This window comes from Nannospalax galili, unplaced genomic scaffold (assembly GCF_000622305.1).
Source record: "Nannospalax galili isolate Female #2095 unplaced genomic scaffold, S.galili_v1.0 scaffold46, whole genome shotgun sequence".
Lineage (NCBI taxonomy): Eukaryota > Metazoa > Chordata > Mammalia > Rodentia > Spalacidae > Nannospalax > Nannospalax galili.
This window is the reverse complement of record NW_008355790.1, coordinates 2,624,670-2,649,814: the sequence shown is the minus strand read 5'-3', so window position 1 is coordinate 2,649,814 and position 25,145 is coordinate 2,624,670. Positions and strand designations below refer to the sequence as shown.

Below are 25,145 nucleotides of genomic sequence, written 5' to 3'. Positions count from 1 at the left end.
TCCCTATCTTCCTTCAGCTCTATGATTACCTTGTTTGTGTGTTCTTTAAATTCAGTGAATTCTTTTATCATATTCATCATTGTTCTTTTGAGATCCATGTCCTGCATTGTCTCTAGAGGATTCTCATTGTGCTCCTCTAGAGGATTACTGGTATTTGGTGGGGATATGTTATTTTTGTTTTTCATGTTATAATTTTTTCTCTGTGCTTTTGACATGTGAATTTTATTTTGTAGTTTCTGACTCTTGTGTGATACTCGGGCCTTCAAGTTTAGTTCTGCTTCTTTTTTTTTTGAGCTTTATGTGTCTTTGTGGTTTACTTTTTGGGTATGAAGAGCTGGTTCGTCTAAGCTTCTGGTTCTCTCTTTTGATTTTATATTGTCGAGGCCAGATTGATTTTGTCTTCAGGAGTTCCGCGGTGGCCCAATTCCAATGTGGATCAGAAGTTTTCAGACTTTCTCCTTAGGTCTGGAATCTTCTAAGAATGCTTTTGGCCTCAGGAACTTGGTTGTTGGACTGACCTGAGACCCTGGCTGTGGCGCGCCACGCAGGGATGCAAAGGCAGATGGGGTGGGAAGAGCCCCAAGATTTCCCAGGGAGTGGATTGAGTAGCTGGGTTGTACTGGATGCAAAGGATCAGGGAGAGTAAAGGTAAGCCTAGGAACCCCAGAAAGAGGCTGTCAGCCCCAGAAAGAGGCTGGCGGGTGTTGCAGGACCAGGGAAGTAGAGGGAGGTGAGGGCGGAGCCAGGACCAGAAGCGATGCTCCTGGGGCCCAAGAAAGGCACTGAGTTGGTCTGGGTCAGAAGGGTCAGGAAGCAGTATTGGTTCCCCAGGTGTCTGGGGCCCCAAGACTAGGAATGGCGCAGGGCCCAAACTAGACAGCGGGGGCATGGAAGGGTGGATGTGGCTTAGGGAGTCCCGTTGTGGAGAGCTGCGCTATAGACTTACCCCAAGTGGCCTGAGGATAGCAGTGCAGGCTAGGAGAGTTAGCCGGTGGTGCAGGCCCAGGGAAGCAGAGAGAGGTGAGGGCAGGGCCAGGACCAGAAGCGGTGCTCCTGGAGCCCAAGAAAGGGACTGAGTTGGTCTGGGTTAGAAGGATCAGGAAGCAGTATTGGTTCCCCAGGTGTCTGGGGCCCCAAGACTAGGAATGGCGCAGGGCCCAAACTAGGAGTATAGAACGGTGGGAGGGATGGAAGGGTGAATGTGGCTTAGGGAGTCCCGGCGCGGAGAGCTGCACTATAGACTTACCCCAAGAGGCCTGAGGATAGTAGTGCCAAAAACAAATTTTTAAAGCCAAAAAGCCTCTAATATACACTGCCTACATCTCTTTTCACATGTACTGTTTGCATACAGCAGTTTGTAGCACATTCCGATCAAGTTCATGTCTTTTGCTAGAGTCAGTTGAATGAATGTTACTCTTGAATTATGAACCATTCTTAATAACATTTCAGGGTTAGAACAACAGGGGAAAGTAGTAACAGCAGCTGATATTTGTCTTATTCACCAAACTACAGCAACATTTAGCATGTGTCCCAACATTACTGGAATTCTTATGCTTGGGGGCCAGGTTTTAACAAATCATTTCTCAAGTACTCTGGTTGCTCTAGCTAACTGTAAATAAAAAGATAGAAAGCTGGGCATTGGGATGCAAATGTGAATATACCAATGGCTCTATTTCATCTAGAGTAGTAGTAGTTTGAGTGTAGAGTCTCAAGAAGTAACATTACCATCACTGGAGGGTGCCTAGGAGCAATGAAATCTCCTGGGGCTCATCCAAATCTACAGAAGGAGAAAGTTGTGGAGTAGGGACAAGCCACCTGTCTACTCCAACCAAGTACTGCATGTGAATGTGGTACAGACTACAGTGTGAGAACCATGCCTCTACAGCATTAAGCCCAAACTTACTAGGATGGTATCCTGATTACTTTCTATTGCTATGATAAAAACACTGATCAAACTTGGGAAGGAAAGGGTCTATTCACCTTCACCTTACAGTTTACCATGGAAGGAAGCCAAGGCAGGAGTACTGACTACAGGCTTGCTCCCTGGGCCTGTGCTGAGCTTGCTTTCTTATATAACACAGGACCACCTGCTGAGGGGTGGCATCACCCACAGTGGCCTGTGCCCTCCCACATCACTCAACAATCAAGAAAATGCCCCACAGACATAGTCATAGGCCAATTCAATGGGGAAAATTCTTCTGTTGAGGTTCCCTCTACTTGGGAATGTCAAGTTAACAATTAAATCTATCTAGCACAGATGGTGTCGAGGCTCTTTAGGTCCAGCTCTTGTCTATCAATTTAACCACTCTACTGTATGCTGAGCACCAGCACAGTGTTCTCTTGAATATAGGCCACACATTAAGGCTGTTTCACTACTCTCCCCTTTGACTATATGCATGTGGGATTATCTATGTACATCTAAGCATAGAGAGTCTTGGAGTTTAAGAAGGAAAGAGATCCTCTGGCTAAAAGCCAGACCAAAGAAGTCAGTACTTTCAAGTTAGAATTTAGACTAGAACTTAGCATCAAATTTAATCAAAGAGCTTTTGCAAAATAAGACTTAAGTTCAGGTTTACTAAGCACCTGCACGCTAGAGACCACACAAACCTCTTGTACATGCTGCTGTATTTAGTTAGCAGATAAGGGACTGAGGAGTATCAGAAATTCCTCACTGCTCTCAGTGTCTTCTACAGTACCCACTAGTTACCTGCTCAAGTTAGTTCTGCTGCGAAATGAACTTTTGGGCTCCACTCCCAATCTATTTCTTAACAGCTTTATAGAAATATATTTATACATGATAAATTTCACCCACTTATTGTGTACAAAAAATAGGTTTTCGAATATATTTTCAATGTTGTACTGATACCACAATCAAAATGTAGAACATTTTTCAACCCAAAGCAGTCATCTGCCCCTTCATTTTCATACCAGCTCATCTTGATCCTACCCTGATAGCCCTGGGTAACTAATAATCTACCATTTGCAGATTTGCCTATTTTACACATTTCATATACAGAATCATATAATATGCACCTTCTGTTCCTGGCTTCTTTCACATAAAACTTTCATTTTATCACTGAATGATATTCCATTATATGAATAAGCCACACTGTTGATGGCTACTTGGGTTGTTCTTACTTTTGATATATTATATATAATGGTACTGTGACTATTAAGGTACAAGTTTTGTGGAGATATGATTTCACTTTTCTTCAGTGTACATTTGGTAGTGAAAATGCTAAGTCACATGGTAATTCTATGAGGAAAATCTTCAAAAACTGTCAAACTATTTTCACTTTCCATTTCAACAAGAAATGTGTAAAGATTTCAATTTCTCTACAATCTCATCAACATTGTTATTATCTGCCTTTAATTTAGGTACTCTAGCAGGTATTTAAAAGTATCTCGTGGTAGTTTTGATTTGCATTTCCCTAATGTATAATTCTATTGTTTTTGCATGTTTGTTGGCCATTTGTACATCTTTATCCATTTGTATAGCTTTATAAAAAATGTCTCCACAAACATTTTTCCCATTTTCCTAACTGGGTTATTTGTTTTCTGATTGCTGAGTTGTAAGAGTTCTTTGTATAGGTTAGACATAAGCTCCTTATCAGATAGATGACTTGTAAATCTTTTTCATCCTATGAGCTATCTTTTTATTTTCTTGATAATGCTTTTTGGCACACATAATTTTTTAATATAAAGGACAATTTACTGTTTTTTGTTGCCTATGAGTTAAGATAAGGTCATATATCATTAAAGTGGGCTCTAATTGATATGTCTGGTGTCCTTTTAAGAACAGTAAATTGGGGGCTGGAGAGATGACTCAGCAGTTAAGAACACTGGTTGTTCTTGCAGAAGACCTGGGTTCGAATCCCAGCACCCACATAGCAGCTAACAACTGTCCGTAACTCCAGTCCCAGGGGATCCAACAGCCTCTTCTGATCTTCACAGGCATTGCGTGACACAGGTGCACTCACCTACATGCAGGCAATACATGCATATACATAAAAAATAAAAAATAATAAATAAAATTTTAAAAAAAGAATAGTAAATTAAGAAGGAAACCAAATGCCAAAGAGGTATAATGCGAAGATAAAGAGAAAAGATGGTTGTCTGTAGTAGCTGCCACTTAATCTGTAATGAATATGTTGTTAGCCCCAGTGGATTCTGAAGACTCACATAGTACCAAAAACTTATAAATACTATGTTTTTATCTTTATATACAGAACAATTATAAGGTTTAGTTTCTATGCTACACAAAGAAATTAAACAGCAATAATAAAATGAACCAATTAAAACAATATACTGTAACTGCCACCATCCTTTTTCTTATGCTTTAGAGCCATTTTTTAAAATATTTCATTTATTCTTTTTATTTTATGTGTATGAGTGTTATGCCTGCATGTAGGTAAGTGCACCCATGTTGTGCAATGCCCGTGGAGGATGGAAGAGGCTGTTGGATCCCCTGGAACTGGAGTTACAGACAGTTGTTAGCTGCCATGTGGGTGCTGGGAATCAAACCTGGTCTTCTACAAGAACAGTCAGTGTTCTTAACTGCTGAGCCATCTCTCCAGCCCCTACAGCCATTATTAATAGAGGTACATGAACAAATGCATAGTCAATGTAAAAGCCAAGATAGTTTCTAAGTAACTAGTAAGTGGACAGCATATACAGGATGGAAACACTGGACAAAGAGATGATTCCTATCTAGGAATGCATTAAGCAAATGGTGAAAAATTTCATCAAATTATTCCCAACAATGTGCAACTTAAAACTACAACAACCCCACGAGAAAGGTATTTTTCTAAGTAAACTTATTAGTTAGGAACAAGGAAGAGCACATAAATGAATGAATGAATGAATGAATGATGGGGCAAGAAAAAAAATCCTGTCTACTATTTCCTTTAAAACATCTGTCAAACTGTTTGGAAGGGAAGTATCTTCTCTGCAAGAACAATGAGAAGTCAAGGAACACAGCGTCTTCTTATAGGAATTCATCAGCACAGGTTCAAAAGCCTACAAAAGCTTCCTTCCTCATTCAGAATATAAGCCCAAGTACCTACAGCACCAGCAAGGCCTGTCATGAATGGGTCATTGCACCTTTTTAAAAAAATTTTTTTTCATTGCACCCTTTAAAGCTCATGTTTGGCTGATTTCTTTCAGTACATCTCTTTTAAGGCATGGCAGCTTTCTTGAACAGGCCTTCAAGTTTCAGCCTTGACAGTTATTCTTGCCCTTTATTCCCCAGACACTTCCCAGGTCAAAGCTCAAAGTTCAGTGGCTAAGGTCTTCCATCCTACTAATGAATATAAAATCAGCCTCTGCTCTAGCTGAACTAGTATTTCTTACAACCTAGACTCATCCCACCACACTGTTTTTTTTTTTCTCCAAGCACCTATTAGTTTCTGAAATACTTTGTATTTTTTATTGTCTGACTGCCTCCCAGCTAGGTAAGAGGGCTAATGAATGCACTAAGAATTCTACTTAACTACTTTACTGTTATCACCCAGGGGGTACTCAGTAAAGGTTTTTTGTTTGTTTTTGTTTGGGGTTTTGTTTTTTTTTTTTTGTTTTTTTTTGGTTTTTTTGAGACAAGGTCTCTCTGTAGTCCCAGATGGCCTAGAACTTGACCAGGCTGGTCTCGAACTCACAGAGATCCACCTGCCTCTGTTTCCCAAGTGCTGGGATTAACGGCGTTCACCACCACACCTGGCTCAGTAAAGGTTTTTGCAGGGCCATATATTATATTGTCCTACTTAGTGGGCTGAGATGAAGTCAGTGGCTTTTCCTGGTCTATACTTTCTTTACTTCCTTTTTTATACAGCTACTACCTTCAATCAGTGACGCAAGGGGACAAGCAAAAGTCCCGAAGCCAAGCTTCTTTTTACTTTTGTGTTACGTACAAACTTGGGGAGACAGCCTGTTTTAGACTCTGAACTCACTCCTATCTGTTCTTTTAGCACTACATCAACAGCTATTTGAATGGGTCTGGGGATTTTTGTAAAAAATCTATTCTACATGAAAGTAGGGTTTCCCTGTGAGCAGCAAACCCATATTTGTTCTGCATTTAACATATCCTCCAACTTCATGTTTGCGAGAGGCCAAAGGGACTATGGCAGCAGGAGGCAAGCTACAAGGAGCTGAAAGCCATCCTTGTAACCAATTATTATTCCTCAGGTCATGCCATGGTAAAAATCTTACTTCATCTGAAGAGAAACAAACAGGAAAATAATAGTACGTACACACACACACACAGGAAAACAATAGAGCCTGCATACACACATGTTTAAAAATCTAAAACACAAGAGCAGGAAGATGAAAAAAGTTATTAATAAATCCAGATGTTTACCCAATGGAAAAGATTAAGTGAATTATGAAACACTAATTCACGGTGATCATTTAAATGACTATCAAGATCATGGTTCCAAATAGAAATATTAATGAAAATCAAGTTAAACTTCAATATGAGAAAATGATATGTAATCATGTTTACTTTAAAAACAGATCAGAAACACCATATACCCATAATAATTTTAAGTAAGATCTATGGCCACAGTTGAGTTTTATAGGCTGATAAGAGTAAAGTGCTCAGTTGGTAAAGTGTCTGCCTTGCAGGAAGGAGGACCTAAGTTTGATCCCCAGAACCTACATAAAAAATGCTCAGGCTCATGTGTGGGTTTGTAATCCCAGCACTGGGGGAGCAGGAGAAAAGGTGGTTCCTAGAAAATTACTAAACTGGTTAGCTTAGCCTACTTGGCAAGTTACAGGCCAATGAAAGACCCTATCCACCCCCACAAAGGTAGAAAGTGCCTGAGGAATGACACTTGAGACTGTCCTTTGACCTCCACACATATGTGCACATACTTGCACCAACATACATATGAATATACTCATAAGCAACCATAAGCACACACATAAGAAAATACAGACTTTTGTTTACTTGTTTATTTAAAAATTTAATTTAATTTTATATATACATATACATATATAAGTATGTATGTATATTGCCTGCATAAAAAGGTGTTGGATCCCCTGGAACTGGAGTTACAAATGGTTGTTAGACACCATGTGGGTACTGGGAATCCAACCCAGGTCTTCTGCAAGAGCACCCAGTACTCTTAACCGCTGAGCCATCTCTTCAGCCCCTGCTTGTTTAAGTTACATGATTTTACTGAAATATTGTTAAGACAGACAGGATCTCCCTGTAGACCCAGTTGGCCTGGAACTCACTATGTAGACCAGGCTAGTCTCTATCTCATAGAGATCCGCCTCTGCCTCCCCAGTGCTGGGATTAGGCATGCACCATGACACCTGGCTCCAGATTTCTATTAGGATGAAATTACATTTATTTTCTCTAAGGACATAAAATATTATTTTAATAAATTTGAATTATTTAAATGTCAGAAGAATAGTATTTGTCAAAGATCTGACAAGAGACAGAATACTGGGATAGACCTAGGACCTTTCAAATGTAAAATGAAGAAAATGAATAGGTTCTTACCCTTGTGTCTCTTCAGCTGAGGAAAGCTGCTAATTGTAGTTGCTTGAATTATTTCCACTACAATCTGATACCTGATTTTAAAAGAAAGAGTAAAGACTTAATAGGAAGAAAATATTTTTAGAGGTGCTTTTAAACTATATTTATACCAAATGAGTATAACACAGGGGCTTGAGGCTACAACCTCATAAAAATAAACCAAATGGCCTGAATACCTATAAAAGGTCAGGCACCATCCACATGCTGATCACTCCTGAGGCCCTAATGTAAGAATCACTCTGTTCTGGCACAGATCATCACTATTTGTCCTCACACTGAAAAAAAGACATCATGTTTAGCTTTGAGGGTCATGTTAAACTCCTCCCATTCATCCAATAACTAGAGCCAATTGGTTCTCCTAAATTTTCATTGTCCAATAAGAGAGCCAAAAGCTACATGTTATATTTATAACTGTACTAAAATTTTAGGGTTGGAGATGTAGCCCAATGGTAAAAGGCTTGCCTCATACATACAAGGCCCCAAGTTGAAGCCCCTCTTTCACCAAAAGGAAAAATTAAAAAGTTCTCAGTCACACCAGCCACATTTCACGTGTTCAGTAGTTTCTTGAGGCATTTGGACCATGCTGGACCTTATGAATAGGAAGAATAATACCTCCCTAAACAGCTCCAGCCCTGCTGCCTCTGTCCTGGCACATTTCTTGATTACTTCTCACAAGACTGATCCAGCCCCTTAGAGGCAGAGCATCTGCAGTGGGACTCTGACATGATTCTTTCCTAAGGCTGTCTCAGTACTTCTACTGCATTGAGAGCTGAGAACCACTAGCTTGGAGCACAGGGAACATGTGTATATGTGACTGAAAGGACCTCAGTCAGGAAGAACAATGAAAAGTTTATACTTTAGGTGCTAGGTACAAGTGCAGGGTTGTGGCTATTTTGAGTGTATCTAATTGGGCTTTAGAAATAAAGTTCCTTAAGAGTCACTCAATAGTCCCTAGGTATTTCCTAACCAAACAGATCTGTTCTGAGTGTTTTTAAGCCTCTAAGTACATTTTTTTTTTTTTTAAAGAATTTGCTTACAGGTAGGTATTGTGGTGCACTCAGGAGGCAGCGGCAGGCAGATCTCTCTAAGTCCCAGCCTGGTCTACATAGCCAGTTCCAGGCCAGCTGGGGACACAGGGAGACCCTGTCTCATAGACCTCCCCCCCAAATTTACTCACAATAAAGTTATCTAACATTAGTTCTTACTTTAAATACAAACTTCAGCCAGACCTAGGAGTGCACTGGTGGTGCAGATCCCAGCTTCTTAGGAAGTTGTGCCAGGAGGATCACAAGTTTGAGGCCAGCCTAGATTACAAAGTGAGTAAGGACCGGACTGGGAAACTTGGTGAGACCCTGTCTCAAAATGCAAAAGAAATGAGGACTGGGGACACAGCTCAGTGACAGAGCACATGTCTCACATTCACAGAGCCTTACTTTTAAAACAAAACTGGTTAGCTTTTCAAGTAAAAAATAACATTCTTTTCACCCAAAGCCAGAAGACAGACACAAATTCATCAAAGCTACAGCTAGCTATATGCTCCTCACACATTCACATCCTTTCTGTTTCTTCAGTTGTACAATATAAACACCAATGTCTGATTCTCACCATCTCAAAGACAGACTGTTAGGAGCACTGACACCCTGTCACCTCCAGACTGTGGCAGACACTGCTGCTTGCCTGTCCAATATCAACTTCCCATTCCTAAATGAACCACAGTTTTATCAGGGAAAGCAATGCACTTAGCCAAAAACATCACGAGCAGTTAGGAATGGCCATCTGACAGAGTTCTAGCATATGAGATTAAAGCAGAAGCTGGAAAAGGCAATCCCAGAAAAGCATTCTCAATGGCAGACTGCATAGAAAAAGCCCCTGCAACATTTTCTCTTTGCTTTTCTATCACTCTCCTATTTGAAGCAAGGATGCAATGGGACAAAGGGACAGCAGCCACTTCCATCCTTCAAGAACCATGAAGACAAACTACATATTAAGAATGGTAAGTTGAAAGACATGAACAGTTTAGGTCTCCAATGCCATCCCTAAGCCATCAAATCAGGCACACAGAGAGAGACAAGCTCATGGAATGCTACTATATGGGGGACGGGGCAGGGGGGAGCTAATTTTCTTAAATCACTGTATAAACTTGCTTTATGGCCAAAGGTCATGAATACATATTCTTGGATATATATTTAGGATCTGATTTCCAAATTGAAGCCTTGCTGGGAACATTAAGGTTAACAGTTCACTGACAGAACTACCTTCATTCCACCAAATATTAGCAAAGTACAAAAATGCATCCTTACATGACTTGTCTGGCAATTTGCTAAGAGATAAGGAAACCACTTACAAGAAGCCTCCACACACCTGGAACTATCAAAGCCCACCACTCCCTAAATAAGTCTTTAACCTTGAGTCTTGCTTGGAGAGCACTGACTTATCAGTGTGTCCGCAAGCACCTCCTTGGATGCTGCCATCTGGATATCCTGAAACAGTCTCAATGTCTATCCATACAGCCATTTCAATCTTGAGAACATGTAGTTAAATAAATAATTTAACAGATGTGATCCCACACACTAAAAAAACGCCCCAAACTACGGTGTTTGTTGTAGGGACAAAGAAAAACATGGAAATAATCTATGGGTCAAAAGTGTTTTCAGTAAACATTTGTTAATTTCTTCCTATTCTCTGGACATGTATGAATGAACAACATCAATTCAGTCTGTTTTCAAGAAGTTCTGAAAATAGACCAGATTAAAGGGAAAGCACTTAATCAATAATATTTATAATTACAAAGATATTTGAAAATACATTCATAAGACTTCAATTTTTAAAATGTAAATGGCATGTGCATTTATAATTGCAAACATGTGAGCATATGAACCTGGATTACAATGAAGTAAACTGGAGATGACTGAAGGGTAGCTGTGTTAAATGGCACAATTAAAAGTCATTTCTTAACTTTGTCTACCGCCCCCTTTTTCCTCCTGACTACCCTTAGCTTACCTCTCGATTTCTGCTCTAGCACCACCATCCTTCTGAAAACCTTGCTCTACCTGAGACACCTAGCCTACTACTAAGCATCACTCTTGGAGTTCTATTGGTTTGTCCTCTGAAATCTTTATTTTTTATTTTTATTTGAGAAATTAACAAGTACCGTATTTACATCACTTCTACCCCTCCTTTTCCCCCTCCAACTCTTCTCATGCCCCCCCTACTCCTTCTCAATTTCATAACCTCTTCTTAGATTAACACACACACACACACACACACAGCTACTGAGTCTACTATGAGCTCTTACTCTTCCTTCTACCATCACCCAATCTCCAGCTTTTTCTCATGTGTCACTATACTGTCTGAACAGCCCAGCTGTCTCACTGATTCTGCCCTTCTCTCCCTTCCATACCCTTGTCAGAACAACCTTCCCCATTTCTACTTTCACTCTGTCCCTCCCTTGCTCAGACCCTCCTCACAGGGGTAGCCCACACTCTACGCTGCAATTCCCTCTCTCCACCAGCAGGCTGGCATTGGTTCTCCCACACTAGATTCTTTTTCCCCTCAACAGAAACATGAACCTCAACCAGATCTATTTCTGTATCACTCTCAAAACTAAACTGTCTGGGTTCTTGTTCATGCTTGGTTTTCTTCTAAAAGCCATCTCCCTACCTGTCCATCCAATTAGAGCCCACACATCTTATATCTTCCCCACTATCTCTAATGCATATTAACATCTTTCTTCTCTAAAACCCTAACTCACTTCCTGCCTTATAATAGTACCTGTTCATTTGCTGTTTCATACTACTGGTTTAAAGAGCCATGCTTCTTCAATGAGTGCTATGAACAAAGAAAATTCTGTGTCTAGTCATTTGAGAACCTAACGGCTAAAATTAAGCCTAAAAATTGGTGACACATTTGAGTCCAAAACAGCATTGTGCCTTTGTCTATAATACAGATACTTTTTTCTCTCCATATAATCCTGTCTCCCTTAAAGACAGAGGTTATAGCTGGTTTTCTTCTCCTGGACCTAGCTTGGCCCTCAACATACAGTAGGGATTCAATAAATATTAATGAACTAAGTTAACAAGATTTAACATCTCTAACGTTTAACAGGTACACCTAATAGTCTGAAGAATTTGCTCTTTTTATATTCTTAGTGATTCATGCTTTAGAACAAATGAGTCACCAAAGTACTGAAGAAAATATACACTGAGTAAAGAGTTATCATTTTTTTTAGTTAGGTCATAAAATCATAATGCAATACCAGCTAACACTTATGCATCTACTTCATTAGGTGCTAGGTTTCTTTAGGTATTTTAGTTCACATGTTCCCACTTAGTCCTCATAATAAGTGCTATAATTACCTCTACATTGCAGAGGTGGATACTGGAGTTCAGGTGGATTTAAGGAATCCATATGAAGTTCCATTGCTTGTAAGTACTAAAGCCAGAATTACACTGAGGACCGCCTGACTTAAAGGTCATGCTATTAACCATTTTCCTGCTATTATAAAATGTAGTATAGGTCTATGTTTATCTTGTTGGAGGTATTTCAAAGTACTTAAACTTGAACAATGAATGGCAGATAATATTCCCAGTCCTGCTGCCTTTTATATGTCTCCTGGGCGTGGTTTCTGCCACATCAGACCATATGCAGCACTCCCAACACACGCTAGCCTTTCCTAACTCTCAGTTTCTGGTCTTCTGTTTCTCCTTCCCCTTGCATACAATCACCTCCCCATATCTCTAAAATCCCCTGAAATTCCATTAGCTCTTAAGTGCTTGAGATCAAGACAAAAGCTTAGGATTTTCTCTTTAATAGGTGGTTTAATGCTATACTTGGCTGGCTTTTAGAGCCACTTCATACCACTTCTGGCCTGGAGATCTAGTTCACTGCTTACTTTTTATATCCACATGGGTCATTATGAACAGCATAATGTCAGTGAAAGGGAGGATCTAAAGGACTGATATTTGTAAGCTCTGCCCTGAAAGTGCACAGAATATTGGTATGTTTTTCCAAAATGACATGTAAACTCAGAATTAAGGAGAATAATAAGCTGGTAAGAATGCTCAGTGGGTAAAGGCGCATGCTGCCAAGCCTGACAACCTGAGTTCGATCCCTGGGACCCATGTGGTAGAAGGCATGAACTAACTCCCACAAGCTATTCTCTTAACTCCAAACATGTACCATGGCACGTGTGTATATGTGCGCATGCACGCACACACACACACGCACGCACACAAATAAATGTAATGCTATTTAATTTTTTTTAATTCTTTAAAAAATTAAGGAGACATGCTATAACAGGAATTCAACTGCTTCCCAACTCTAGTAATATCCTGCCTACAGGATATTATGTTTCATATAAGGAAAAAGCCACAAAAAAGACACTTGTCACTAGCTCCTCTGAGTAGCCACCTCACCTCTTTCATTTTATACACCTACTAGAGTTACAGTAGATTGGTGTTTATGAACTCTGCAATTGAACTGAAACACCCTGAAATGCAGCAAATCCAGAGCAATCACCTTAAAAATCTAGAGATTTACTGCACTTCTACCTGCTGTTGTTTAGAGCAGTTTTGGAATTCTCATAAAGTTGACTTCTAAGTCACCTACACAACAAGCTGTGGTGAGCATGTGTTTCTCTTCATTTATTAAGCATACTTTACACAGATTTTAGAAAATTATTACTTTTGAGTTTTCTAGGCATACATATACTAGAATTTCTCAAAACAATTGAAAGTGGGACAAACCTTAGTTTGGGGCAGTTAATTTGGAAAGCAGTTTGAAACACTATTTAATATTAAAATTAGCAAAAATAGAGTTGGGTATGGGGGCACACACCCTCAGGAGGTTTCTGTAATCAGGAGGCAGAAGCAGATAGATCTCTCTGAGTTCAAGGCCAGTCAGGGCTACATAGCAAGGCCCTGTCTCAAAATTAAGTAAATGAATAAATAAATAAAATTAAGGATATACAATAAAATAGAATATAACCTATACAAACAAAAAAAAGCCCAAAAAATGTTTAAAAGAAATGATTTCAAAGTTGCAAAAAACTAGGGATAACATGTTAAGTAGAGGGATTCTAATTAAAGCATATGAGAAAAAAAATTCAAGGTGATTTTAGCCAGCTTAGCTGACATATTTTGTCATACTCATGACACTACAAGGTTCTGTGAGATGATTTACAACACAGAGTACTTAATTATGTGAGTTATGGCATGAGACAGTGCCAGGTTCAGATCCTGTTTCTAAGACAGTGTGTCACTGAAGAAATTAAAGTTTTTAAATGTCAAGAGTTCTTTCTGCAAAATGAATTAAGAAGAATATTTTTGCCTCAGAGTTATTATGCAGGCTAAATTAGGTAATACCTTTAAAACATCTGGGACTGTGCCTGCCCCACCATGAGCATTCAATAATAAATGTTAACTGTATTATTATCAGTACTGTTCCTTACCACCATTGCTGACTCTTTAGCTATATACCACCTAGAGAATTTTTTTTGGGGGGGGGGTCTTTTTGAAGCAAGGTCTCCCTGTAGCCCCAGCTGTCCTGGAGCTTACTATATAGACCAGGCTGGCCTTGAACTCATAGAGATCTGCCTGCCTCTGCCTCCCAAGTGCTGGGACTACAGGTGTGTGCCACCATACCTGCCCAGAGAATATTTTTAATGTAGCTATATATTTCCCCAATTACAAAAGTATTTTAGCAAAATCAACCTGTTACTAGACTTTCTTTAGTTCAACAAAATCAGGTTTATAGACTGGGGTTTTTAGCTGTAATGGCACCCACATGGCAGCTAACAACCCTCCACAACTCCACTATTGTGGGCATTGTTTGACATGGGTTCACTTACATACATGTAGGCAATACACTCATACACATAAAATAAAAATAATAAAATAAAAAATGTTTATGGAAGACATCATATTCAAATATTCTAAGTCTGTGCCAGTAACAATAGACAGTAATCCATGGCATAGATGTAATAACTTAAAAACACTAACTAAACCTAGGACTATTGAGATGGTTCAGCAGTTAAGAGTACTTGATGCTCTTGCAGAAGACAAGGATTTGAATCCCAGCACCCACATGTAGGCCAACAACTATCCATAACTCCAGTTCCAGGGGATCCAACACCCTCTTCTGGCCTCAGCAGGCACTGCATGACAAAGATGCACTTACATATGTGCAGGCATAACACTCATATACCTAAAATAAAAATAAATTTTAAAAAAAGCTAAACCCTTACTGTTAGGTATTTGGGTTATTTCAAACTTTTCTCTATTTAAAAAAACAAAACAAAACCTGGGGCTAGAGAGATGGCTCCATGGTTAAGAGCACTGACTGCTCTTGCAAAGGACCCAGGTTCAAGTCCCAGCACCTACATGGCGGCTATGAACTGTCCTTAACCCCAGTTCCAGGGGAATCTGAAGCCCTCTTCTGACCTCCACAGCATTGCATGACATGGATGCACTCACATACATGCAGGCAATACAACTCATACATATAAAATAATTAAAATAATAAAATATTTTTAAAAATCTTCAAAATAAAACTCTTGAAAAAAATCTACATACTCATGATTATTTCCTTAAGATAATTATGTGTAGTAACTAGATAAAAAAGAATGCGCATTTTCACATTATAAAATAGCAATACAGAAAGGTAGTGATTTATATACCTACCAGTAGACATGAGGTTGTCTATTTTCCTATACCCTTGTCAACATTAGGTACCATCAAAGTTTTAACACTCACCACTATTACAAAGAATGGAAAGATATACTGATTTTTATTTCTTATGTCTTTGAGTACTACTGAGGATACTAACAAGGTCTGGAGTTCTTTTCATGAGGTAGCTTTCAATAATATTGGGTAGACTATTTCAGAGGCACAAACTTAATACTAAGAACTGGAGGGAAACAAGGCTTTTCCTACTAAAGGGAGTTTTAAGCCCATTTTTCATCATTCTAGTGTGTGGAAAGTAACACCATAAATTCACAAAAGCTAGCTTCTTAGCCTTTTGTCATTCATGGCACAGAAAGAAAATGACATTTAAACACAATACTGGGGTAACTATGATCCTAGGCCCTACCTAACCACCACAAAGACTGAGGAAACTTATCAGTGAATCACACCAGGAAAGTAAGTTCTGGATCAGAGAAGTCTGCAGTGAAGAGTCCTGAATGTATATAAACATGAATATCACCCTAGTGATCCTGTACTTATATAAATAATCTGGAAATACACTCATTATTAAGAATTTTCATTGCACGACACGGGCACACTTACCTACATGCAGGCAATACACACATAAAATAAAATAAAAATAATAAAATATTACAAAAAAATTTTCATCTGAGCCAGACATGGTAGTATACAACTGCAATTTTAGCATTCAGGAGACTAAAGTAGGAAGATTGTCATGAGTTCAAGGTCAGTCTGGGCTAGCTCATAAATTAAAAAAGTTTTCATCTGTTTTATGATTAGTGATTCTTATTTTTGTACTCTTATCTGTCTACACTTTCTGTCATCATAAATAACCCTTGCAGATTAATTTTTTAGTACCTAAAATCTATAGAAATCATATGCGACAGAAATGAACAAAGTCATGTCAGCACTTACTAGCTGTGTCCTTCAACTTCAAGAAAGGCAAATTTTTCTATTATCTATATCTAGTTTCTACTAGTGTTCCTCATATTTTATGTAGGTTATTAGTATCACTATTATTTATGAATTTATATACAATATTCATATAGTACCACTAGGTTTTATTTTCAATTCTTACATTAAGCATTTTTATTCAGAATATTTACTGAAAATTACATTTGATGCTGTTTTATATTCTATTTTGAAAAACTCCTAACGACCTTATAACACATTCTGAGTAAAGTTTATCTGTAGTAAGATATTATGTTGCCTCATCTCACCTGTTAAATTTATTTAAGTCAGGATCTAAGAATTTTATTGCCTGTTCCCAACAATTGTTAATTTTACTTTTATCTCTTACTGGGAACCCAGCATGACCTGAGAACTCTGTTAATCAATTACATACATGATGATCTCATTTAATTAATTTCACAACTTGTGAACAAGAACTATGTTTTTTATCTTACCATTAAAACTCAGGCATATACTTTGAATGACTTATTCAAGGTCACACAGCTTGTGAAAACTGAGACTCAGCTTTTAAATGTCTTTAAAATCACATAACTTAGGCTAGGCATGGTGGCACATGCCTTTAGTCCCAGTACTGGGGCAAGGTGGTCCAAAACGCAGGAAGCAGAGGCAGGTGGATTGACAGCCTGGTCTACATAGCAAGTCCCAGGTCAGCTAGGGCTACAGGAAGACTCCGTCTCAGAAAGACCAAAAATAAATGAAAAAAATAAATGAATAAATAAAAAAACAAACAAATAAAATCACATAGCTTAAGCCAGGTGTAGTAGCACATGCCTTTAATCCCAGCAGTGAGGAGACAGAGGCAGGTAGATCTCTGTGAGTTCAAATCCAGTCTGGTCTACACAATGAGTTTCAGGCCAGCTGAGGCAATAGGAAGACCCTGTCTCAAAAAGACCAATAAAATAAATAAATAAATAAATAAATAAATAAATAAATAAATAATTTTTTTAAAAAATCACATAGCTTATAAGCAGCAAAACCAAAATGCAAACTAACTCTGCAGAGTACAGCTCGTGAGAGTATTTGGGGAGAGGTTTTGACAGGGTTCTTGAGATGGGGAGGAAAGTGTCCTAAAGAGAGGGACTCAATTAGGTGTGGTGGTGCATGCCTTTAGTCCCAGCACTAGGGAGGAAGAAGCAAGCAGATCTCTGTGAGATTGGGGCCAGCCTGGTCACCATAGCTAGTTCCAGGCCAGCTGGGGTTACAGACCCTGTCTCAAAAAGACAAAAAAAAAGGACTCATTATATATCTTAGGCTGCAATCCTCTTACCTCAGTCTCCTAGACACTGATATTATAGGCCTGTATCACACAATGTCTGGCATTCTATGCAGCTTGGGAGTCCAAGATCTTGGCTATTTTAGAGGCCTGACTGATCACAGTAAGTTGACGTTTTGTGCTGGTAAGACTTATCTATCTCTAGAATAGACAAGTGACTGGTCACCCTAAGATGGGGTTTGCATCATCAACTCCTAATAATTTTATTCACTTACTAATATTGCTCATGAGATTACTTTCGTCTATTCTATCAGCATGGTCAAAATACTAGTCATATAATGGGACACTATTACAATCTCTTCCCAACTCCACATTCGGTGGCATCACGTTGGTGGTTTCAAAATAGCTGTGCCTGCAATCCTCACAAGGCAGAAAGTGTCAAATCCTCCATGTCAGGGTTCTCAGCTCACTCAAAATCCAACTTTTGAAATGACTGGCATGCCACTTCCACCACTCTTCATCAGCAGTCCTTTCATGGACCTCATGAGTCACAAAACACTTTTCTGCTACAGAAATTTACTATTATATTCTTTTGGAATGGAAAATTGCTTATCCCAAGACTCATGATGCTTCCTTCCAAGTTTAAGAAGCTCCATCTAGGGCATCTCTCAACTATCAACTTTTTCCTCCCTAGTGAAGCAGGGATTTTTAAAATCAGTCACAGGGAAAGAGAAACTAGGCATGTGAAACATGGCGTGTTTCTTTTCTCCTTCCTCTTCAAGGTATGTGCTCTTTGCCTCCAAGGGCAGCCAGCAGGTTCACTCTGGACCTCCAGGGAAACAGAGATAAACAAGGAGGCCTTATTCTGGTTCAGCTTTTCAAAATTTAAAGGACTAGGTAATTCTGAGATTCTGTGTTAGATGGCACAGTGCTTATGCATACATAGATACATTATCAAGTATCTATCAGTAAAAAAAAAATGTCATTCTCATCTCTGCTTTCTTTTTTAAATTTTTTTATTTTTAAAAAATTTTATTTATGGGGCTGGAGAGATGGTTCAGCGGTTAGAGCACCCGGGTTTGATTCCCAGCACCCACATGCCAGCTACGAACCGTCTTTAACTCCAGTTCCAGGTGAATCTGAAGCCCTTTTCTGACCTCCGCGACATGGATGCACTCACATACATGGAGGCAATATACTCATACACATAAAATAAAAATAATAAAATATTTTAAAATTATTTATTATTTTTATTTGTGTATGAGTGTATTGCCTGCATGTAAGTGTAGCCACATCATGCAATGTCTACAGAGGTCAGAAGGTAGCCTTGGACCCCTGGAACTGGAGTTACGGATGGTTAGCTGCTATGTGGGTGCTGGGAATCTCACATGGGTGTTCTTCAAGAACAGTCAGTGCTCTTAAATGCTGAGCCAATCCTCCAGCCCCTCCGCCTTATTTCGTGACTCTAAGTTGATTCAACCTCAAAGTACAGAGAAGGAAATTGTCACTCAGCCTCATCTAGTCCCAAAACATAGCACTGCACTCCAGTTAGTAACTAGTAATTGCAAAGTATTCACAATAAAATTAAACTGATTTGCAATCCTTGCTCTTTGGGTTGTAACAACACTAATGGCTAAAGCTAAAAATTGGGAATGTGCTAGATGTTGGGCTAAGTGCTTGACACAAACTGTCTTACGATACAGTCATTCATGAGGCAGAGACACCTAACCACAACACCAGTGTTACGCCAATGATAAGCACATAATGAACTCTCTTAATTTCAGAAGGATCACAAAATTTCTCCTCCTTCCACTAAACTTCATGTTGCTGCTAATGTTTACTTATCTTTCCTCCTACACCAAATAATTATATTCTGACCTGTTTAGATCCCATGTCTGTGCCTTCTGCTATTTCTTAAGATACCACCAAAGGAATTATATTTTTGAAGTTAGTATGCTTTTATTTTACAAAAAACAGAATATCTTCAGAAGAATTTTTCTTAAGCAATCTTATGTCTTCCTGCAGTTTTTAAAAATTAAATTTACATGGGGCTGGAGAGATGGCTCAGTGGTTAAGAGCACTGACTGCTCTTGCAGAGGACTCAGGTTTGATTCCCAGCACCCACATGGCAGCTACAAACCATCCTTAATTCCAGTTTCAGGGGAATCAGAAGCCCTCTTCTGACCTCTGCAGCATTGCACAACACGGACACACTCACATACATGCAGGCAATACATTCATACACATAAAATAAAAATAATAAAATTTTAAAAAATTAAATTTAATTCATTTATTCTTGTCTTAAAATTTTTCTAGGATTCACTATTATATAGTTTTTGGGTTTTCATCTTCTTGTCCGCCCATACTAATCTTTCCCTTAGCAGTTTATGCTTGCTTACTGATTTCCAACATGTTGCATTAGTTTTGTCTTGAGTACGTTCAACTTCTCCTTTTATGTTCCTTTATAATGTAATCTTATTCTATTACTAAGAGTTCACAAACATGTTTTGAGAAACATTATTCAAACATAGTTATTCAAATAACTTAAGTTCTCCAGGAAAGCATATGGTTTACAGAATGGTAATATATTAACTTCATGTACACAGGCAATGCTATGGCTTGAATTGGAAATAACTTACAAAGGCTCCTATTTGGAGCAACTGATCCCAAATTTGTGGCACTATTTTGAAGGTGGTGGATCCCTTAGAAGGTAGTACCTGTGTACTGGATAGCTTTAGTTATCAACTTGACACACCTAGATAGAGGGAGCCTCAACTGGTGAATTGCCTCCATGAACTGTACTGTGGCCGTATCTGTGGGGCATCTTCTTGATTACTGAGTGGTGTGGGAAGGCCCAGCCTACTGTGGGTGGTATGACCCATGGGCAGGTGGACCTATGTTGTATAAGAAAGCAGGTTGAGCAGGGGTCAGGAGAAAGCCTGTTAGCAGCATTCCTCCATAGCCTGTGCTTTAGCTCCTGCTTCCAGGTTCCTTCCCTAAGTTCAGATGCTTCTTCAGTAATGAACTGTGACCTAGGAGATGAAAGCCAAATAAATTCTTTCCTCCCCAAGTTGGTACTGGTCACACTGTTTTGTCACAGCAATGGAGGAAAAAAAACAAACAAACAAACCAGAACAACCTGGCTGGCAGAAGTAGGCCACCAGGAGTGGACATTTGATCCTTATATCCACACCTAGGACCAGCTAGTACTCTCTGTTCCCAGCTCCATTTCTCTAACATACATGCAAAGAGAAAACGAGGATTCCTTCAATGTTCCACTCCATACATTAGTTATGATTTTTGAAGGTAATCCATTCATTATACCCATTTGCATCAGTGAAAACACCACTTCAGTTTTAATATGTAGCAGATAAAAAGCTTTTTCTTCCCCAAGTTAAGTAATTCTCAGTCTTCATAATTTTAAACCTTTCACTCTAAAGTTTTCTCTGTACTACATTTTCAGTCTCCATTTTGCTCTGTAAACAAAGTGTCAGAAATAAACAAATCTAGAACTGGAAAATCTACTGAAGACTAGATTAGCGGCCAATGACCATGAGAGCAATGAGCGATTTGATCTTCTTTATGCTCTGGCAGTCTAACACTCTTTTAATAATAAGGGAAGGTACTGTTGATGACACTGTTCTCACCACAAAAGATTAGTGCCAGTCAAGACTCATAGACAGTGATCCTATGAGGCGAGGGCTGTGTGTCACTGATGTTTTCTGCCCTACTAGCGAGTAAGTCATCCAGCTTTTAATACAGAATTTAAAGTCAGGCAGACCTGAGTTCAGAACCCAGCTCTAAGTTCTAACCATGTAATTTTTTAAAAATTTATTTATTATTTTTCTTTTTAAATATTTACTTAGTCATTTAAAAAATTTTAATAACTACATGATTAGAAGAAGCATTTCATTACACCTTTAACATGTACAGTAACACACTCCAGAGCAACAGTACATCTCTCTCAAAAGTACCTATAAGTTTATCGGTTCACAGTTGAATTAATACATTATACAAAACTGAACTCAGTCTCAGTATAAGCCCTGTAAGACATAAAATTGTATGACTTTTTAACCTTTAAAAAAGATCTCCATTTCATTTTAGAATATATTGTTCCTTGCAGAAACATTTCTTTTTGTTACAAACACTGAGATGTTGGCACATACATCACTAATCTGTATGAATCTGATTATTATTAGTCATAATCAGGTACACTTGGATCCTTGGCGCCCGTGTATGCCTATAAAGTCATTGGGTAGATTTCAATGGTAATGTTTATCACCTCTACTAATTAACATGACATAAATTTCCATGCTTCCTCCTCAAATATAATATATTTGTAAAAATTTCTTGATTTTTTTTTTGTGTGTGTGTGTATCACACAGAACATCCCAAACCATCTTTTCAAATATACATCCACTTCCCATATGGCACCTTCCTATAGCCTCCCTCAACCCACTAGAGCCTTTATACTCTGATATCCCTGCTACTGTCTGCTGTGTTGTCAGCACCCCAGCCATTCCCCACTACTTGTCCATCCAGTGAATCTAGTCAGCCTATCTAGAGGTCTTTGTTTTAGGACGGTCATCTGTTCCTCATCTAGCAGCAAAGAGGTGTCAATATTCCTTTAGATAAGATTGGGGTCTGCTGTTCATTTTCCCAGTTCTATGCTGGGTTACTATCTGGGAGTCCCTTTGGCCATCCTTGCCAACAACTCAAAAGAATGTATCTCCTATCTGGCATTGTTGCTTGTTACGTAGCCTTTAGCTATGCATACAGAATCTTAAAAATCTATACTAGCCCCTTTAATCTTTGGTTCTATTTTACTTTTGGGTGTTTAAGGCCATACAGTTGGCCCAGAAAAAACCATTTACTTTTACTCTTAAGGTCTACTCCTCAGGGGTCACATGGGCTTGGGGGGAGCCCCTGGCTCCTTTCTTTTACCAGTTCCGCCTATGTGAAGATAAGTCAAATGCCTCCTCGACCATGGGTGGCTTCACTTGGAAGCATGGAGAAAATGATTCCTGTGTTGACCCTCCTCTTTGTAGACTGGACACTCATTCAAGTCCATCTGGTGGGGTCTCCTCAGCCTCCTTGATCAAGAGGACAGGTGACCTACCACAATTACAGGACATTTTAAGAGATGCTCATAGTCCCCGGAACTAGTCGACCTGGTAAGGCAAGGACCAAAAGCTGTCCTTTATGTCCCTGTGACCAAATTAACATAGGTCTCAAAGTATGTGAGTTAAACATCCAAGATTAGTTCTACCAGTCGGGTACTTTTAATTATTGTGTGTCATGTAGATAAGTCTTGAGAAAAGACCAATTGTTCTCAGATAAACCTTGTCTAGACATGTATTTCTTGATCTGCTATGTATAATTGATCAATAGGTTGTTGGAGTAATATGGCTCCCTCTGGTTTTCAAAACTAGCTAGGCATTATTTCTCTCTCGCATTGTCTCACCCCTCCATCATGGTTTCCCCAATTAAGGTGCTCCCATTTCCCCCCTTTCTCCCTTAATAATACCCTTCTCCTATGGTCCTACCTCTCTTGAGTGCCTTCTTTCCCTTTATCCCCTAGGTTCCTTGTATACCCTTCCGTCCCCCTCCCTTAAACTAACCCAAATTTTATCCGTATCTCCCTTATTAAGGCCTGTTTCCTATTGTTCTTTTCTTTCAGGTTCTTTTCCTTTACCTCTTTGTGTCCTTTACATTATCCTGGTTCCTGTAGTTATGTCTGGATACATACATCACTTATCAGGGTTGGGTTCTAGGATTCACATATGAGGGAGAACAATGTCAATTTTTTTTTGCTGAGTCTGTGTTGCTTCACTTACTATAACAGTTTCTAGTTCCATCCATTTACCTGCAAATTTCATGATTTCATCTTTTTTTTACTGATGAGTAAAACTGCATCGATGAACCACATTTTCATTATCCACTCATCAACTGAGGGACACTTAGGTTGCTTCCATCGCTTAGCTACTGTGAAAAGAGCAGCAACAAAAAGGATGTAAAAGTGTCTCTTCAATAGCAAGAGTTCTTTGGGTTTATGCCAAGGAGTGGTATAACTGGGTCAAATGGTAGGTTCATTTGTAGTTTAAGAGTTCTCCACACTGCTTTCCATAGGGGTTGAACAAGTTCGCAACCCCATCAGCAGTGGATGAAGATTCCCCTTTCCCCACATCCACTCCAACATTTAGTACCATTTGTTCTCTTGACCTTGGCAGGTCTGACTGGGGTAAGATAACATCTTAAAGTGGTTTTAATTTGCATTTCCTAATTATTAGTGATGTTGAACATGTTTTAATTTGCTTAATAGCCATCTTTACTTCTTCTTTTGAGAACTCTCTGTTCAGTTCCTTAGCCCATCTTTTAATTGGGTTACTTTTTGTCTTGATTCTGTTTTTTGAGTTCATTATATATTCTGGATATTAAACCTCTGTCAGACATGTCGCGGATGAAGATTTTCTCCCATTCTGTGGGTTTTTGGTTTGCTTCCCTGGTTGCATCCTATGATGTACAGAAGCTTTTTAGTTTAATGAGGTCCCATTTGTTAATTCTTGCCCTTGTTTCCCGAGAAATTGATATCCGCTTTAGAAAATCCTTTCCTACACCTATATCTTGTAGGTTTTCCCAATGTTTTCTCATAATAGTTTCAGAGTTTCAGGCTTTACATTGAGGTCTTTGATCCATTTGGAATTGATTTTTGTGCAGGGTGAAAGATAAGGGTTTAATTTCATTCTTCTACAGGTGGAGATCCAGGTTTGCCAGCACCATTTGCTGAACATGCTATCTTTCCTCCAGTGACTATTCATGACCCCTTTGTCAAATATCAGGTGGTTGAAATGGAATGTACTCACATTTGGGTCTTCCATTGAACTATGGGTCTATTTTTGTGCCAGTAGATGCTATTTTTATAACTATAGCTCTGTAATACAGCTTGAAATCTGTTACAATAATCCCCCAAGCATTGCTCTTAGTGCTCAGGGTTGATTTGGCTATCCGAGGTCTTTTGTGCTTCCATATGAATCTTAGGATTTTTTTTTTTTTTCCAATTCTGTGAAAAATGTCATGGGGATTTTGATTGGCATTGCATTCAATCTATAAATGACTTTTGGTTCACTGGTCATTTTCACAATATTAATTCTTCCAATCCATAAGAACGGGAGGTCCTTCCATCTTCTGATATCTTCCTCAATCTCTTTCTTTAAAGATTTAAATTTTTCATTGGAGTGCTCTTTAATGTCTTTGGTCAGGTATATTCCGAGATATTTTGTGGGTTTTTTTTTTTTTTGTATCTATTATGAAGGGGAGTGTTTCCATGTGCTCTTTCTCTGCTTGTTATTGCTATATAGAAAGGCTACAGAATTTTGTAGGCTAATTTTGCAACCTGCCACTTTACTGAACGTGTTAATAATTCCTAGGAGTTTTCTGGTGGAATTTCTGGCGTCTCTTAGATATCATATCATCTGCAAAAAGGGATAATTTGATTTCTTCTTTTCCAATTATTACTCCTTTAATTTCCTGCTCTTGTCTTACTGCTCTTGCAAGAGTTTCAAGCACTATGTTAAAGAGAAGTGGAGATACTGGACAGCCTTGTCTGCTTCCTGATTTCAATGGGAATGCTTCCAGTTTTTCTCCATTTAGAATGATGTTGGCTGTGGGTTTGTTATATATGGCTTTAATTATGTTGAGGTATGTTCCCTCCAGTCCA

At 38.9% G+C, this 25,145-nt stretch overlaps 1 protein-coding gene across 3 annotated transcripts in view; it reads right to left on the bottom strand.

Annotated features, from left to right (window-relative positions):
- The window catches only part of Snx25 (sorting nexin 25), a 161,381-nt gene that overhangs the window by 46,944 nt on the left and 89,292 nt on the right, over positions 1-25,145 (bottom strand). For all 3 annotated transcript variants that reach the window (XM_008853585.3, XM_029556374.1, XM_029556373.1), the window contains exon 6: positions 7,505-7,575. In XM_008853585.3, the coding sequence (XP_008851807.2) occupies positions 7,505-7,575 (71 nt within the window). The remainder of the gene's footprint in view (positions 1-7,504; positions 7,576-25,145) is intronic.